This window comes from Rhamphochromis sp. 'chilingali', assembly GCF_963969265.1.
Source record: "Rhamphochromis sp. 'chilingali' genome assembly, chromosome: 10".
NCBI classification, from domain to species: domain Eukaryota; kingdom Metazoa; phylum Chordata; class Actinopteri; order Cichliformes; family Cichlidae; genus Rhamphochromis; species Rhamphochromis sp. 'chilingali'.
Window position 1 is genome coordinate 17935973 of NC_137937.1, and position 18689 is coordinate 17954661.

The window sequence follows — 18689 nt, forward strand, 5'->3', positions numbered from 1 at the left end:
AGGAGAAGTTGGAAGACTTGTGTCGTGACGCGCAGTCGTGGAGGCGTGCCTCTGATGAAATCAGCCGGGGAAACAACAACAGAAAGGGGGTGGCTCAGACCAGAAGACTCTTTCAGCCAGTTGTGATTGCATTTCATCCTCCAAAGTGTCAGTTTGAAGATAACAAAGCATTATATTAAGTCTGCAGCAGCGAGCTGGTTCTTGTTGAGTTCTGTGAGGCGCTGGATTAAGGAGGCAGCGACGGGAAGTAGACTAAAGAGGAGGATGTGATAGGGCAAAGGTCCTGTCTGCAGTTATCTGTGCTCTTTGGCAAACAACGGGATCGCAGAGATCGCATCTTCCCTCTCCGTGCGTCTTTGTCCGGTTTCAGTGACCGGCTCAACCACCAGCAGAGTGGCATGTGGGTCAATTCCGGAACCGTCGGAAGGTAGGGACCCCTCCTGCAGGAATACTCGGTCACATGCTCTTCTTGCGATTCTGGCTGTGCACAAAGCAATCCGCACAAAGCCCCCAACATCTTTTTTTCCTCCTCCCTTTTACACTCCAGAGATTCATTAACAGCTGTTTTCTGTTCATAATGTTTCAATCACCTCTTCCATCTCTGTAACATCATCGTAATTATAACGGAGCCTGTTTTATTTCAACGTGTTATATTAATATTTCAGACAGAGATATTACAATATCACAAGGCGGGGTTATTTAAAAAACACCTGCAGACTTATGTTACTTTTTCTTTTTCCTATTTTTTTTTTCCTTTGACATTATGATTCTGTGTTGTAGTGAAGCGGTTGGGCTTGGCACATTACGCCAGACTTATCAGTGCATCATTTGGCATGTAGGATTGTACCTGCCCTTTTTTATAACATCGTTATGTGAGAGACAGCAGCACGGTGAATATTGACTCATGCCTTTTATCTTTATAGACTCTGATGACAAAACACAAGACTGACTGATTTGTTGAATCGGTCTCTATGAGAAACTATGAATGAGCCAGGTGGTTATGAATGGCTGCGGGGATACGGAGCACACGAGGCTCTTTCATTGATGACTGTAGGGATCCTACACCGCAGTATTTACAGGGACAGCGTGCAGATCGAAGCAGGGACAAAAGATAACGTGCAGCCTGAGAAGATAAATGTGACCTTGTAGGACCGTAGACACACACACACACACACACACACACACACACACACACACACACACACACACACACACACGTGTGTGTGTGTATATACATATATATATATATATATATATATATATATATATATATATATATATATATATATATATATATATATATATATATATATATACACACACGTGTGTGTGTGTGTGTGTGTGTGTATAAGAGCGTGTGGGCCATGACGTCATCTGAGGGACAGTGCTTCGCAGGTAGCTACGTGTCTGATGAAGAACCTTCTCACTCCTACCTGGAAATAAATAAATAATATTCTGGGAGTTTCTTTTTTTTTTTTTTTTATCTCACTTCGTTTTCATTTCCAGTCATTAGCAATTAATCATATCTAGTTGCATAAACATTTTGGCATGCACACGATATTGTGCAATCCTTGTCTTTTGGCCAGCATCATTTTTTTTCCCTCCTCAAGTGATGTCTAATAATGCTCACTGTGTGACTGTAGCTGAGCCATTTGTGGAAACACCAACTGCATCAGATCTTCTGTTCTGTGCGTCTCTCTACCAGCGTCCTACCAGTCATCCGCCCTTAACACACGGACGATGAGATGTGTTTTTGTTGGCTATTAAGAATTTTGTTCTTAAATCTTATGGCAGTACTGTAGGAAATGAATCAAAGATCAAGGTTGTCGTTATGTATACTCAAATGGCTTAACCTATTGTCCTGATTAGGCACTGTGCCCAAGCATTCGACTCTGTCAACAGCTTTAAGATAACATTCTGCAGCGCTGATAAACCCACATGGAAGAATAAGCCAGCATTATATGGCAGGCTTGAATGTCCTGATCCCTGTAACAAGCTGTAGTGGAAGATATACAGAGGTAAATAGTGCTTAGAATTGCTCAGATGCTTTATGGTTTGCTTTTATATGTAACATAAACGTGTGCTTTGGTGCGGAAAATATAAAGTATGTTGCATTTTTAAACAAGATTAGTACTGCTGGACTACTTTCCTCCCACCCTAATTATCTTTGGGTCAATAGAAACTCTTAATATGATTGTGACACGTCAAATGACATGCACCATAAGTATTAAGTTGAAAGGTTTTAGAATTCAAAGATGGCAAAGAGTTAAGCATATGATTCATGAGAGCTGGGGTTGGGTCACTAGCCACAAAAAAGTTTGAGAGCCCCTGCTTTACATCATGTTTTAAACCACAGTTGCATTCCCACAGGAATGGCCTGGACTATTTTCTCCCAGACAAACCTAATCCATCTCTACATCAGTAAAGTTGTAGTAATATCTAGGTCACCAAGTCCTTTGTTTTAAAGTTACAGTACTTGCTTTGTCTCAGGTGCCTAGAAAAATCACAATCACATTGTGAGTTTTTTGCCAGAAAAACAAACCATGTACAAAAAAGACAATGTGTCATGTTTCAATTTATTTGAAATATCAGTCTCAAATGAGCCGGCTAAAGATAAACAGTATGCAGTTGTATGCAATGATAAGGTAATAGATTTATGCTAATAACAACTGTATTTTGTATGTGGTGTTTGGATTCTTTATGCAATTAAAAGTCAAAGCCATCAGATGGCACTTTGAAGATCAGTGGAAAATGACAATTAAATCGCCAGCTTACCTGTTTGTTCAATCAGAATAGTCTTAAAAAGAAAATTGTGAGAATGGGTGACGAAGCATGAGAGATGAGAGAGACGTGAATGACAGACATGCTTTGAGAGACTAGATGTAAAAGTGTCCTGTATATGGAGTGGATACTGAAAGGTACAGGGGTGTGAACTAGAAATTGGAAGAAAACGAGCAAGAAGGACAGCAAGATAGATGAGAGAGGAAAGAAGTGGTGGGAAGTATAGATGGAGAAGAGTAGAAGGAAGACTGGCAGGGATGAATAGGAGAACTCAGAGACACAAGGGTTGGCCTGTCTGTGTTTAAAAATCTTTACTGCAGCAGAGAGAGAGAGAGAGGAGCGAGGCTTTTTCAACTAAGCTGGCGTGCGGCTGGCTCCCAAACAGCCTTTAAATCATTAAGCTAGATGCATACATAGCATCGCCTGCCGTGGGTCGTGCATTAATACCAGTACCATCTGCAAAGGGTAAGACAGTACGTGCAGGCATGCATGTGTGTATGCATGACTCTGCGAGTTTGTGAGTGAGTCTGAGGTCTACTGTCAGCCATCCTGGGAGCCTAGCAGAGACTACAGACGAGGTTATGTAAACAGTCTATGGCAGCTGTGCCTGTGGCTGTCAGTGTCTCAAACACCCACAAAACACACAATTGTAACTCACACACACAGATGCACAAGTGCACAAACCTAAAACGCATACACAAGAATGAATGAGTAAGCATTTTTTTTCTTGCAAGAGAGCAAACTTTTGACAAAAACAACTGTTATTAAAAGGAAGCTTACATGGTTGCACATGTTTAAATAGATTCTGCAGACAATTACACACGAGCACTTTGTGTATGCAGCCAAGCCTGTGATAGTTTAAGCCCCATAGCTCTGTGTGAGTGGCCAAGTGTTGACCCATGCATTAAATGGGTGGTTTTTGGGGTCACTCTTTTTTCACTTCTTTTTTTTTTTTGCATGAGTGGTTGAAGAGAGCACAGTGGCAGCCGGCTTCAACGCTGGCATCGGGATGAATTCTAGCCCCAAGGAAGAAGAGGCAGATGGGGGGGGTGGGGTGTTAAGGTTTTGGGATAACTGGTTGCTGCCAGTGGATCACTATAGGTGTTACATAACAGAGAAACTGGGGAGGGGGGGTGGGGTGTATATTTGATTAATACTGCTCCTTGACTTACATCCAAAAAGGTCATAGAATGATAGATCACTGCTGAAAAAAAAGGGTGGAGGAAAGTGTGCCGTTGGGAGAAAAAGTGGGAGGAGACAAGGGAGATGGAGAAAGGTTACTAGAAGACAATGAGTGAACTGAAGGATGGAAGAAATGTGAACTGGAGCATTATATTTAGGGAATAAATGCAGAGTGGAAATAAAGTGAGGGACTTTGTCAGCTGGTCCAAAAGTATGCTAGAAAGGGTACGGCTGGAATAAAACAAATAACCCACACAGACAGAAGGATAAATAGAAGGATTTGGAAAAAAGCCAGTGAGTTTGTGTACAGATAAACTAAACAGGAAGATGACAAGATGTGTTTATCTTCTTTCATTTCTCCTTTAAGGGCTGTGTGGCCTTAAAGAAAAGCTATACAAAGACGCACATTATGCATGAGTTTCCTTGTCTCTTTGGGCATGCATGCAGGCTTGCACACATGCACGCGTGCACGCGCTGACTAAATCCATGACATTCCAGAATTAACTAGAAGGGTCATGTTTGTGTGTTGAGTGGGCATTTGAGTCCCTGTCACAGTGTTTCTATCAGTCTGCTGATGCCTACGCAATATCGATATGTCCTTAAAAGTGTCAGAAAAACATGCACACGTAGCGAAAAAATAAAACAGTGACTCATTGTCTCATTGTTTTACATTGCAAACTGTCTTTGTCCTTTTAGACACCTTTGCTAGCTAACATGGAAAAATCGCACTGGCCAGCAGATGAAGTCTAGACATCTGTGTACAGTTCACTATAGTTCACTGGCTAAAAATGAAACCTGAGCTCTACAGCTACACTTTCCGCTCCTCTGAGCTGCACAAGTCTCCTGCTTCCATAGTCTCTGGCTTCTGTTCATCCTCCAGTCATGCAATTAAAAATAATTGTTGGAGTCTAGGAACGCTTAGGAGGTTTAAATATAAACCTGTGAGCAGGTGTGTATCTGCCAAGCGCAGTGATGTATGAGTAGACAGTTGTGTTACACTTGTTAACCAACACATGACCGAACTTGCTTGGGGCCTCGGTGAAGATCCTCAGATGGAGGATGATATCTGGGAGTCAGGTACTGTTGATCCCCCTGAGAAACTGTCCACGCCACCACCAACGCTGCCTTCTGGTTATATCAGTGCGTGCATGCACATGCACGCACTCTCTCATGCACACACACACACTGACTTAAATAGTCCTGCAGGCCAGTAGTAAAGGATTTAACGCCGTACTCTGATATCTCCCTTGTATTTAACTTTCTTTCCTTTTTTACGGAATCACACATATTCACACATATCAAAGCATCAGCAGGAAAATTTGTGATTTGTTCTTCTGAAAAGCCTTGGTTATTGCCGGTCCCATCCTTTTGATCCCTGTAGCATTAATTTCTGGTTCTAATGCTGGGCTGACAGTGCCTCTCGTTCTCTCTAATACTAATAATCCCCTCCCTGGCTTTTTCTATCTTGCCATTCTTTTCTGGCTATCCACTGTTTCATTGGAAACAGAGAGGATTTAACAGTACTGTACATCACGTCTGGATCCCCCGTTTGTCACCGCCATTTTTGGTACACTCAATTCAAATGTCCTTTGGCACATATCGCTGACAACCACTTGTAATAAGTCAGGATTCACAGTTGGCCCTTTATCCTTGTTTAGTTTTCTAAAAACAGCACTAAGAAGCCTACTGCCATCACCATTAGCCAAAAAGCTGTTAGGTAACTGCCAGGTTGCGCTATCTTTTTATTGCTTTCTCTATCTCTCTCCTCTACCTGTTGTACGTGCGTCTGAAGGTGTGACAGCTAAGGTGGCAAGGGAAAAGGATATTTTTAACTCTGAAAGTCATAAATCCACATGGAGGGTTCAGGAAGCTGCTTCTTTGACAGCTCAGGTAAACAAAAGAATCTCTGTTCTGTACTTCCTGGCTGACGTAAACGGGACCCCCCTCTGACAGGAAATTGGAAAACGTCAAGCCTTTTTTGTTGTTGTTGACAAAGAAAATCGATGTCTTAGGTCTCGAGGGAAATAAAGCAACGGTGATATAGATGAAGTGAAGGTGTATGGCTACACTGAGAGCAGTTCATGGCTGAATAGCAGGGCGCACACATGGCTCATGTGTCTGATGAATAGATGCCATTTTTAGCTGCTGGTGTCTGTCACTGCTGGACCGAAGTGTTGCACTGGCATCCACGTCATTGGAACAACAAACCAGAGCCTTTATAAATGTTTCAGATGCTCTATTTACGGGGGCCTTGGTTTGGGTTTTGAATAAGTCGCAACCCCGAATGGACTGATTAGCTGGCTACAGACTGAACTGCGTCTGTGGTGTGGTGTGGCAGTGGTGTCGGTTTTGTAATAGCACAGATTTCTCCAGGAAAGTTTTAAAATGGGTATTAACATGTGTGTTGACATGTCAGAAATGTTTGTAAGCAGTTTATGGAAAGGGGATTTTGGTAAGCTTTTCAGAGTGATGTTTGGTTTTAAAAGAGGAAGTCAGGTGACCTGTGCAGTACTTCCGTTTTGCACCAAGGTTAAGTACAGAGGTGACAGGTGGTCATACATGGCTGCCACGCCAAGAGAAGACGAATGATGATGCATGAAAGACCAAAAATGCTCATTAGAAAGGTCTGGGGGTTTATACTTCCCTTTTTTTTGCACAGCCAACTTAGATTTCATCATCTCGTATTATGTTTTCTCTAAAATGAAAATGCTCTGAGTGATTCAAAAGAGGAGCAGAAAGGGGGAGAAAAGAATAGTAAACTCCAGGGAAGTCTCGTTCTTCTTCCTCTGTCCATCTACCTCCTCCCCCTTCTCTATGTTTCTCTCTCTGTGCTGTTACAGAAATAGCTCTGTGGTCCTTCTTTTGCTCAGCCTGTGAACCATGTGTTCTGTTGAGGGGTTTGGCAGAAGCCTGAATACACTGGGCAGCACAGCTATGGGGGCTTAGATCCTTAACAAAGCTCCCCTAGGCTGGGCTGGGCGACAGCTAGCGGCTACTGTGCCTGATGTTGTTGTCAGTGTCAAAATGCAGTGTCATTCTTCCTGTGGTTCTTTATCAAATGCTGTTTTATTTTTGTTTTTCATGACTGTTGAATTAACCACTTCTCATTTTGATTCTTTCTTCTCTCGTGTTTTCCAGGGCCCTCTCCATGGATATAGACACAGACTATGAGCGGCCCAATGTGGAAACCATTAAATGTGTGGTGGTAGGGGATAATGCAGTAGGCAAGACCAGGCTAATCTGTGCCCGGGCCTGCAATGCCACCCTCACACAGTATCAGCTGCTTGCCACCCACGTGCCAACCGTCTGGGCCATCGACCAGTACCGTGTATGCCAGGAGGTGGGTACATGCACACAGAGTCAAACACAGTTCAGAAAGAGCTGCATAGACAGATTTGGGTACAGTTCTGGGCATTGTACAGAGACCGAAACACAGGCTATAGTAGTTACACATATGTATAAAAAGTAAGTAAAGATTATCAACACTGAAAATGTTGTGCAGGCCACTTAGAAATATTTGTCTGTGTTGCAGGTGTTAGAGAGATCTCGTGATGTAGTGGATGAAGTCAGTGTGTCCCTGAGGTTATGGGACACATTCGGGGATCATCACAAAGACAGACGTTTTGCCTATGGCAGGTGAGCAGATACACTCAGTGAAAAAAAACACACACACGCACACATATACACACAAACACCGTTTGAAGCTATCCGCTTGCCCCAACTTCGTTACTGACCCGGTAACACCATTTGTTGGCTGACCACAAGGTTAACTATCTTAAAGCGTGTTGTTCTAGTTTCCCATTTTAATTGGCGCTGCCAAGGAATTGCTTTGTGTTGGCTGTGTAGTTTGTAAGGCATTAACACAATTTACGTGGGCTAACATATCACCAAATTCATTGTTGGCTTCTTCAGCAGAATGCAACCAATCTATTACACCCACAGAAACATGTCAGTGTAACTTTCCCTCACCCAAAAGTTGCTTTTTGTGTAATCCAGCTGCCATGCTTTTTTAGTTGAACTCTGCTCTCAAGCTGTTACATCCCTCCTCCCTCAGATGTGATTGGATCATCGCTACATCCTCTTATTTCCCGTGCCTCTATCAAAGCTGCTTCATTGGCATGAAATGCAAAAGTACTTATTGCCAAAGCAAAATTCAGCAGATAGAAATTCGATTCACACCGAGCAAAAGTTGGCCAGCGACATCAAACTGAACAATAAAAAAAAGAAAGGATACATTTTAACCATGCTTATAAAGGCTGCTGTACTCTATATTGCACTCTGCTGTATGTTTTACCAACAATGGGTGGATCCTTAAAAAAGATCCTTAAGAAAAGCAAACAAACCCAGATCCCTCCCTCAGTCATACGTAAGGTAAGTTAAACAGAAGTGCCGAGTCATTGCGGTCATTAGCCTTCGTTTTGTTAAAATAAAGTTTCCTTAAGATATTCTTTGGCGAGTTGTCTTATTTTAGAATGTCTCAGGCCAGATTCAGATGGTTTACGCTTTAAAACCTGAACCATTAAATAAGAAAAAGACAGAAAATGTGAATTTGTTTTAGATCTGTTTTGCAATTTAGTGTAATTTAATTAAAAAAAAAAAACACTGGGATCACACTGATTAGGCTGGTGTATGCACTTTGTGTATCAGGTCACCTTGTCCCTGTGTCAGGTGTGTTTGAGTGAGAGGTGTTTATTGAGGTGTGTTTATTGTCAAGTAGCATGTAGTTCATTTGTTCATTTTGTTCTTGTTTTGCTGCTATGATACAAATTAGGCCAAAGTGTCTGTACATGTGCACATTGATATGCCTCTATTTGTATATGTTTTGGTGTGTGCGTGCGTGTGTGCATGTGTCTGTCTGCATGCCCTGTATGCTTTGTCAGCCTGCAGTCAGCTGATAAAAACACAACGCCAGCTCAGCTGTTTTTCCGTGCCCGGTGTCACTGGCTCCCCTCCCACTCATCCTCGTTCTCTCCCATTCCATTCATCTGAGCCGCGCTTTATTCTCCATCCTGTCCTCAGGCTCCTCTGATTCACCTCACCTCCCCCTCCTCTCTCATTACCTTAACCGAATTTACATCATAAGGCTCTGTTGTGCCCTTGACACTTTGCTACCTCCTAACCCAGCCTTTTGTTGATATCAAAACTCAAAACATCACATTGTCAAATGATACCCAGATTGTCACATGGCTTGTTAGAAGAGGAACACTCAGTTTGGGAAAATAAACACAGAGTGAAAATAGGTCAAGTTAAAAAGTTTTTCATTCAGCAGAGATTCAGAAATTTAAAAAAACAAAAAGTTAGAGATTGAAGCACTTCCAGCATGATTTGCCAGTGTGATACAAATCCACTTTGTTTGTACATTTAGAGGCAGACTGGGGCAGGTCTTCACAAAATGCAGATAGGAGAAAAATATAATCCATATAAAGGATGACCTGTTGGTCCATATATCACGTGTCCAAAAAGAAAACAAATTTTTATGCATTTATATTTGAATGCGTCATAAGCCATTATGTACTGACAATTTTTATATTCTAGATTAGTTACATAATCTACATTATGTTTGTAGTGTTAATAGGATCGCCTGTCAGTCCAGCAACAGCATTAATGAAGACACTACAACTTGTTATGAACAAATTAAAAAGACTTTACAGTTTGCATTTATATGGTGCCACTTGCTTTAGTAAAGTTGACCACGCAGCAAGACCTAGATCTTAAATGGAAAAACATACAAACAAACCACGAGATCCGATGCATGTACACATAACATGACCTCAAATAGCCTAAGCCGTGGCATTGATCCTTGTGCAAAGTGCAAATGGGAGTTCCTGTGTGTGTGTATGAGAGAGAGAGAGAGCATGAGCAGTGATGTAATACTTCAGTATTGTATATTACATCCTTGCCAGTGGAAGCTTTGCAGAGATTATGTAGTGAAAGTAAAGAGGACTATGGAACCCGTGTCTGCACTGCCGAAAATGTCACAGTTGATTTAGTGCAGTTCGGTTTCATTTCCTTTAAAGAAGAGGGGACGTCAGGTTAGCTGCCTTTGTGTGTTACTTGTAAATTAAGCTGTTTGTCCCTCTTCTTCAAGGATGCTTCCTGTTAAAAGATTTTCACGTTTTAGTCAAGTAGTCAGAGTATATTTGGATTTCTTACAGTGCTGCCTTTGTGTGCTCATTAAAGTGGGTCATATTTTCTAGAGCAAAGGTATTTTGCCAAAGGAAATAGACAAGTTTAAGTGGCATTTAATGATCCTCTCAGATTCATTAATGGGCTTTTCTCCCACTGTCTGATGAACAATGTGTGCCTGACAAAAACTGGAACATATGTATATTTAATTATCTTCAAGTTATCAGCGATGCTTAATCTAGTGCACAAATTACATAAGTCTTTAGTAGTCTTGTGCTGCTGGGATCAGAAGTCCTGTGTTGTTGCGCTGTTGTGAGGAGCAGATCATTTAGCAATTGAGCATTTTTGCCTCGTCAGCATTGCACAGGCACTAAATGATCCATCCCGCTGGCACGAAGCTCAGTCAAACATTACCTAGTAAGAGAAATGCCTGCACCAACATGTCACAGAAATTTCAACTCTGGAGAACAGCTGTAAGTGCTGCCGTCTGCCTGCTCAAACACATCAGAAAAGGAGAAAATGAAATTCCGTGTGTGTGTGTGTGTGTGTGTGTGTGTGTGTGTGTGTGTGTGTGTGTGTGTGTGTGTGTGTGTGTGTGTGTGTGTGTGTGCGTGTGTGTGTGTGTGTGTGTGTGTGTGTGTGTATTTTGATCTATTCTTAGCTTTCTCTTTGTGGTCCATGTAGCCTTGAAGGGCTTATGGAGATTTACGTAAGAGAGAGCGGGAGAGAGGGAGAGAGAGAGAGGGGCAGGCCAGACAAATCAGCAGCCCAGAGGCCCAGAATCACAGACACACAGACCCACTCGCGCACACACGTCTTCTGACCCCAGCTTTCTCACTGGCACCGTCCATGCTCCTGCAGTGCCTTGCAGCAGCTCAAAAAAGCTTCATCCACACATGTATGTTTTAAGCATAAACTTGACAAGACGTCCGTTGAATCAGCACCGATCCTTTTCATTTCCTTTTTTTATCTCTGTCTCCTTGATGCCATCAAAGACCACATGTCTTCTGATGACTGGCATCTTCTGCTCATGACATAACAAATCAGCCCTCCTCTCTTTTTGCCTTTTGAGAGATCACTGATATTCTTTTCACCCCTGCTCTCGCCACCCTTTTAGGTCTGATGTAGTGGTGCTTTGCTTCTCTCTGGCTAATCCCAATTCCCTGCGTCACGTCCGCACCATGTGGTTCCCGGAGATCAAGCACTTCTGTCCCCGGACGCCCATCATCCTGGTTGGTTGCCAGCTGGATCTGCGCTACGCCGACCTGGATGCTGTTAACCGGGCGCGCCGACCGCTAGCCAAGTGAGTTGCATTTTACATTAGGCATTAACAGACGGGTTTAGAGGGAACCTTGACCCTGTGGCTTCAGTGAGATGTGCATGTGATGTGCATGCCTGGTTAATCAGCAGCAGGAACTAAATCACCATAAATGAGGCAATTTTAATGCGTTTTTGCTTTGTGTTGTGAAGAAAAGTTAAAACGGTTAAAACGGTCAATTTTCTGCTCTTTTGAAAAAGATTGGCTTGCACTGATGTCATCAGTGACATCATGTTAGCTGTTCTTAAAACTAGCACTGAGATGAATACCGCTTTCTTATAGCATTGTTTTGTGCACCTAATTATATTGCTTGCGGTTCTTTATCTGACTGCTGTCATCATTATGATTGTTATGTCTTTCTCACTCACAGACCCATCAAACCTACAGATATCCTTCCTCCAGAGAGAGGCCACGAGGTGGCAAAAGAACTTGGTATTCCCTACTATGAGACCAGCATCGTTGCCCAGTTCGGTGTCAAAGATGTTTTTGACAATGCAATCCGTGCTGCCCTTATCTCCCGTCGACATCTGCAGTTCTGGAAGTCGCACCTGAAGAAGGTCCAGAGGCCCCTCCTCCAGGCGCCATTCCTGCCTCCTCGGCCACCACGCCCCATAGTGGGCATCCCAGACCCGCCTCTAACAGACGGCGAGGGCCCCGACTCCCTTTTCTGTCAGCCACTGTGTGCTGATGTTCTTTTCCTTCTGCAAGGTGGCACTACTCGAGTTTTTGCACACAAAGTCTATCTGGCTACGTCCTGCTCCAAGTTCTATGACCTCTTCACCCTTGATCTCGGTGGATCGTGTACCGGGCCATGGGGGGAGGAACAGGAGAGCAAGGAAAAATCGGAGAGCGGGGAGGAAGACGAGCAGAGCCGGAGAGGAGCCAAGGAGCAAGCTGGACGTACTAAGAGCCTAGATATTGATAAAGATGGGGTTGACGGAGGAGTGAGAGGCCTGAATCAACCCCAGCTGCGCCAGCAGGGCTCTTTGAGGACTTCCCAGAGTGATAATGCACTTCCTTCTCGAGCCCAGTACTCCATGGGAGCACTAGGGACTGGGCGAGCACTTTCAGGATGGGGAAGGGGGTTCTTGAGTGTTTGTTTGGAGCACATAGATGATCCCGTGACTGGACACCCACGACTCATGACTGTGGTAGCCATGGATGCACTTATACAGGAGGAGCCATTCAAGGTGATAAAGTTAAAACACTGTTACTGAGAAAATAATTTTATTGATCGGAATATGTGAGATATTCTGCACCATTATTTTAGTGCAGATTAGCCTTTGATAATCAAAAGAAGCAAAGAAACAAACAAAGATTTCATCTTTCCAAAGCTCTGTATATTTGACCTCTCTGATTGGTTTTTGTTCTAGGCTGTGCTTCAGTACCTATACACCGGCAGTTTGGATGAGGGTCGAGGAGATCTGATGCAGGTCGCCACCATCGCGGAGCTACTTGAGGTGTTTGACCTGCGAATGATGGTGGCCAATGTTTTGAACAGAGAAAGCTTCATGAACCAGGAGATCACCAAGGCCTTCCACGTCCGCAGAGCCAACCGCATCAAGGAGTGTCTCAATAAGGGGACATTTGCTGGTAAACCACAATGCCATCCGCTCACTGGCTTGATGCTTTCAATAACACTGGTCTTTTTGTACTGTATATGCTTTCCATATATGCATCAGTATGTGTTTTTGTGTCTGTCTGTGTTTGGGTATACGTGTGTCTGTGTGGGGAAGAGAAGTGAATGAGGGTTACAAGAGGTTGTTGAGGAGACCATGTGACGAAGACAGGAAACAGCACTCTCTTTCATTCTCTGAAAATGTACACCCTGTGTTACATTTGGTCATTCTCTTTCCATGTAGTACTTGCTATGCAAAATGCATTCATATGTTTTTCAAAATCACAGTCAAAACATTTTGATGACTGACCGTTGTTTCACATTGTTTTGTGTTGGGTGTTATGTGTATCCTGTATTTGTGTTGTGTTGTCGTCCCTCCCTCCTGAGCTGTTGTGTATGCATGTTGCCACAGTGTTTCCAGCTAATGGTGAACATCTGACATTTCTGACAAAAAAAAAAACCCTTGCTCAATTTCATTACTTTCTATACTGTTTGTGTCGTGTTCGTTATTAACATTAGTGGATCTAAGTTTTCAATAATCTAAAAATTGCAGAAATGTTCCCATGACTTATTAAATGTTCAATTAAAAACAGGTGTAGTTTAACATGTGGCACGTTAAGAACCGCAGTGGAGAAGCTAGTGTATTTTCATGTCACTTAAACATTTCCTCTATCAAAGCTCTTGTTTGCACAGGATTTTTCTCTGTGATCCTTGCATCTACTCTCCTTCCCTTACTCTATGTCAAAAGCTGTTCTGTCCCCCCGTCAATTTATCTCTCTGTCTGTCTACCTGTGTCTTTGTGTGTGTCTGTCTGGCCTCCTGTCTGTCTCCGTGTGTCTTTGTGTGTGTCTGGGCGTCTGCCTTGTCCGTCTTTCCCCCTCTGTAGCTTGGGCTTCTGTGGCATACCACGAGATGAACGCTCTTTTCCGCCCCGGTTTTAGATGTGGTGTTCCGACTGGATGATGGTTGTCTCCCAGGCCACAAGCCCCTGCTTATCTCCAGCTGCGACTGGATGGCGGCCATGTTCCGTGGCTCTTTCATGGAAAGTTACATTGAGGAGGTGAGCTCAGACAAAGTGGGAAAAAGTCGAGGATGGAGTTACCTTTAAGTTTTGAGAAGGGATCGAGTGTCCGTGTCCTAAATCCTGCTAAATTCCCAGTAGTAACTCACAACTAGCAAGAAACGTTTTTAAGGCCACTTTGAAATGTTCCAAAACCTTTTAGATGAAATTGATTAGAAATGTTGTAAATGCCAGTTTATGGCTAATAGCCTAACTAATATTAAATAATTTATGTTTATAATAACAGGGTATTTATGTGTGTACCAAAGCCCATTTGTAGCAGATATGATCCAACAACCTTTAAATGCATAAGCTCTCTAGAAAAGAGATGCAAAGAACACTTGAGCTATATTAGATATTTCTTTTTCTTTTATTTTTTAGAAACTTTTGAAAACCAGCTTTATTATGCTATCTTAGCCATGCTATCAGATTGCCCTACAAACCTTTTACTTACTTGTAGATGTGGTTGAAACTCTTTACGGCTCATGAGAATTGACCTACATAATAATTCACACGTCCGCACCTCCGTATACACAAATTTCCTGCACATGAGTACTGCTTGGCTTATCCCAACTCATATACAAGCATTATTATTTGCCATAAAATGTAATGATTTGCACTGATTATATTAGAGCTGGCTATTTATGTCTATAGCCTGTATACATAAAAACAAATATGCAGTCATACAAAGACACAGACGTGAACTTTTTGAGTCTGACTTCCTGTTTTTTGTGGTTTGACGTGAACCACAGCGTATCGTGTTGTGTCAATAGGTTGAAGGCTCACATTTTGCACTAACTCTTCTCATCTTCTATCAACTCAGTGACAGCCTTTAACTTCCTCTCTGGTTATGTGAGCCCCAGGGAAATTCTCATAAAATTTTTCTGGGTAGTAAAATTTAGTCAGACTTCTTATGCTGCAATCACCCGAGGTTTAGCTTCAGGAGGTTACTGGGTGCAGGATGTGTCTGACATAACCAGAGAGGAAGTTAAAGGCTGTCACTGAGTTGATACTCCTCGGACAGTGTTGCTGAACCAGATCCCACTGGGTATGGTTACTCTCAAGGTCAGCAGGTTTAGGTTACCCAATCCCCTGGAAGTTCTGGAAGTTTTCTGGAACTGAAGCAATTGGTAAAGATAAAGCTGTGGTCAAGAAAAGCATTGCTTTTTTTGTTGTTTGCACATGCAGATGGATGGGATTTCTTTCTGGAACACACCACATGAGTCTGTGTGCAAAAACAACCATTGCAGCTATTGTTTTCACTAGTGAAAACAGGACATCGGGATCAGTGAGGGGACGCAGTGTTTGCTGCTGGTGGTGGGCTGCTAGTGTCTATGGTTACACTAAACAGTTCATGTTAATGGCATGAGGCTGGCAGCACGTAGAGGACAGGTGGTCTGGACACAAAGATTCAAAGCCTGACCGGACAATGATGCTGTCAGCAATTTTGTTTATGAACAGCTGTTTTGTTTTGTTTTATTTTATTTTATTTTATTTGCTTGCTGATTTGCTTTATCTTAAATACATGTTGTTGTTTTTTTACTCCTAATTTGTAAGCTGTTGTTTAACTCACCAGGATGGTGCACTTCTTGCTTTGCTTGCTGACTTTTAAAGTTGCTTCTTTCAAATTTGCTACAAGACCATAAGTTACCATGCTCTAATGTGTCTTACTTCCTGTGAGCTGCGCATATGAAGTGAATGCTAAACCACACTATTAAAAACCCCAAACACTGGTCTTTAAATAGAAGCAGAACTTTAAGAGCATGACACAATACAACTGCTCAACCCTAAAACAGCAGATGATCTAGCTTTAGTCACATCGTCCTGAACATTGAGCACATTTGACATACGTATTAACATGATGTGATATTTTTATAAAAATGAATTTAAAAATCTGAATATGACAAGAAAGAATCTGATTAATCTGGTGATAATACATTATCGTTATCCAAAAACAACTTATATTTCAAACTTAGGTAATGCACAATGCACATTTATTAGCATCTACTAGATACATTTTATACAGGCAATACATTGCTAATAAACAGCCTTATCATGTTACCATCACATTAGTTTGAAGTAAGTATTTTATATATTTGTGAAATATATATAAATTAATAATCCCTAACTCTAAGTGGGAGAGCATCATGTGATTAGAGATGTGTTTCTCTATTTTTATGCCCATGGCACACTTCCCTCTCTGTATTTTTGTGCTCACACATTTCGGTGTTCATGCTGCACTGCGATTGCACAGCTATTCTTGACTTGTGCAGAGCAGCATTAAGTTGAGTCTCACAAAAAAATGTGCTTAAAATCCCCATCACTTTTTGTGGCATTGGTTTTAGTATAACATTGGTACAATGATTTCATACATTAAGGATTTTCTTTTCTTTGTGAATTCAAAGGTGATCTGGGTGTAATTTTCTCTATTGTGTACTGTTCAAAAGGCACAAGTCAAAAGACACCTCTTGTGGTTTGCTGTGTCTGTGGATAGACCGCTGATTGTGTCATGGTACACCCATGGATTACTTACTAGGTGTGTGTCTGTGGTTTTGTGTTCACCCTGGGAGTGTGTATCCTGGTGGAGTATTACATGTTGAGAAAAGACTAGTCTATCAAGTGTGAGAGCCTCTGCAGCTCTGTCATACTCCTTTTTTTTTAACTGTGAGAAAAAAATTTCTCCCTTTTAACCCTTTTCTGTCACATTTATGGTGATGCTGCACGCTGTTTTTTCCTGACTACCTTTTTGTATATAACAGGAAGAGTAGGGTTGAAATTATGCCTGAATGTGTCATTTGCACTTTTATTTTTAGTCATTGCAGCTTTGCAAGTAATTGCAAATTTCACTAAACTTACAAATGAACAGTTATGATGGCAAGAGTAGAGCCGACAGATCGTACTCATACATTTTCGGAACCTGTGACTTTGTCCATCTATTAATTCTTCCTGATCCAGCTGGGAGGCCACCCATAGCTCTACGTTGTGTCTTTTTTTATCATAACGACAGGTCACACTAAGCTGACATTCTCCTAATTGGCTATAGGAGTGAAGGGTGGTGAGTGCCTCAGTGGGTACACTGAGGCAGAGTGCTCCTGAAGAGGTCAGGTTATCACTCTCATAATCCTTCCTCCTGTCCTTCCCAGGCTTAGACGGTCATCTAGTTTGTGGATCTGGTTATAGCCTTGCAGTAATTAAGATGTTTTGCTTTTATGTGTTTGTTTACCACCGAAAAGTGGTGGAGGAGGAGCATGGTCAGGTCTAAGTGATGTTATGGCAGCGTCAGTGTCAATATGGCTGAACATTTTACTTAAGAATTAGCTTAAGAAAAAGACTCCATATCCCAACTATAAACATTAGCCTAAAGTATCTTGTTTTTTAGGCTGCTTTTTAAGTGTGAGAATCTAGAGTGCTATTTTTTCTCATTATTAGCTTAACTTGTTGATAACAGTTAGTAGATAAAATGTCATAGATTATTTTATCATTAGAACAGAGTGTGGCTAAATGAGATGAACTACATAGTATATCTCTTTGACGAACGCTGCCACAGTCTGTCTCATCTGTGTCAGTGTCTTAGTCTGCACATTGAGGCTAGGTTTGTGTTTTCCCTGTGCACCACATTGCACGGTTGTATGTATGTGGGGTTTATCTGGATTTAGCCCTATTGCTTACATCACGAGCCAGATAGAGCCCTCATCTGAGCCAAGATCAAAGGGAATGCGAACAGTATGTCCTCTGCCCTTTACCTCCAGATACCTACAGCGCTGCTTTCATTGGTATTACTGAAACCTTACCCTTTACTAAACATTACAATCCACATGTCAGAATTTGCCAACATGTTTTTTTGTCGTAACACAAAAATTGTAAGTTCAGAAGACACATACAAATATGCAGTGTTTTTTGACATAAGGACCACTCATGTGAGGATATATCAGCGGTCCCCAACCTTTTTTGCGCCACAGACCGGTTTATGCCCGACAATATTTTCACGGACCGGCCTTTAAGGTGTCGCGGATAAATACAACAAAATAAAACTAGTACCGGTACCGAAAAAAAGAAGATTTATTCATAACACACGTGAAAAGACCCAGGAAAACCGAGTTAACGATAAAAACGATAACAAAATAACGCTGAAAACCGATAAAAACCCTAAAAACTATACATTTCACACCTGAGCCTCAGCTCTCGCGGCCCGGTACCAAACGACTCACGGACCGGTACTGGGGTTGGGGACCGCTGGGATATATCTAATGAAAATGAATGTCTGCAATGCATTTTTTATATCTCATGCCTTGTTTTTGATCTGTTTACCCTTTATATGATAAATTTCCAGGTCTCCATCCCTAACACCAGTACAGCCTGTATGCGAGGGGTGCTGGAGTTCCTGTACTGTGGCCTCCTGACGCCTTGTCCTGGTCTGGAGCCCATGGAACTAATCGTTCTGGCCAACCGTCTCTGTTTGCCACGTCTCGTCGCCCTCACCGGTAGGGATCCTTTCTGTCATATTGAGAGCACAGGAAGGAACGTCCTCTCATTTAAATATCATGTTCTCACTTCATGTGACAGAACATGCGTTTGATAGTGTTTTATCACTTGCACTTTGCTCC

At 42.2% G+C, this 18689-nt stretch overlaps 1 protein-coding gene across 6 annotated transcripts in view; it reads left to right on the plus strand.

Annotated features, from left to right (window-relative positions):
- rhobtb4 (Rho related BTB domain containing 4) overlaps nucleotides 1–18689 on the plus strand; it is a 38403-nt gene that overhangs the window by 14185 nt on the left and 5529 nt on the right. For 4 of the 6 annotated variants that reach the window (XM_080893253.1, XM_080893256.1, XM_080893255.1 and 1 more), the window contains 7 exons: nucleotides 7102–7303; nucleotides 7496–7599; nucleotides 11207–11392; nucleotides 11778–12597; nucleotides 12781–13000; nucleotides 13967–14085; nucleotides 18416–18566. In XM_080893253.1, coding sequence (XP_080749379.1) covers nucleotides 7112–7303; nucleotides 7496–7599; nucleotides 11207–11392; nucleotides 11778–12597; nucleotides 12781–13000; nucleotides 13967–14085; nucleotides 18416–18566 — 1792 coding nt within the window. In that variant the 5' untranslated portion in view covers nucleotides 7102–7111. Of the gene's footprint in view, nucleotides 1–55; nucleotides 428–6860; nucleotides 6976–7101; nucleotides 7304–7495; nucleotides 7600–11206; nucleotides 11393–11777; nucleotides 12598–12780; nucleotides 13001–13966; nucleotides 14086–18415; nucleotides 18567–18689 lie in introns of those variants that run through there. The other 2 variants (XM_080893251.1, XM_080893252.1) reach the window with 2 other exon arrangements.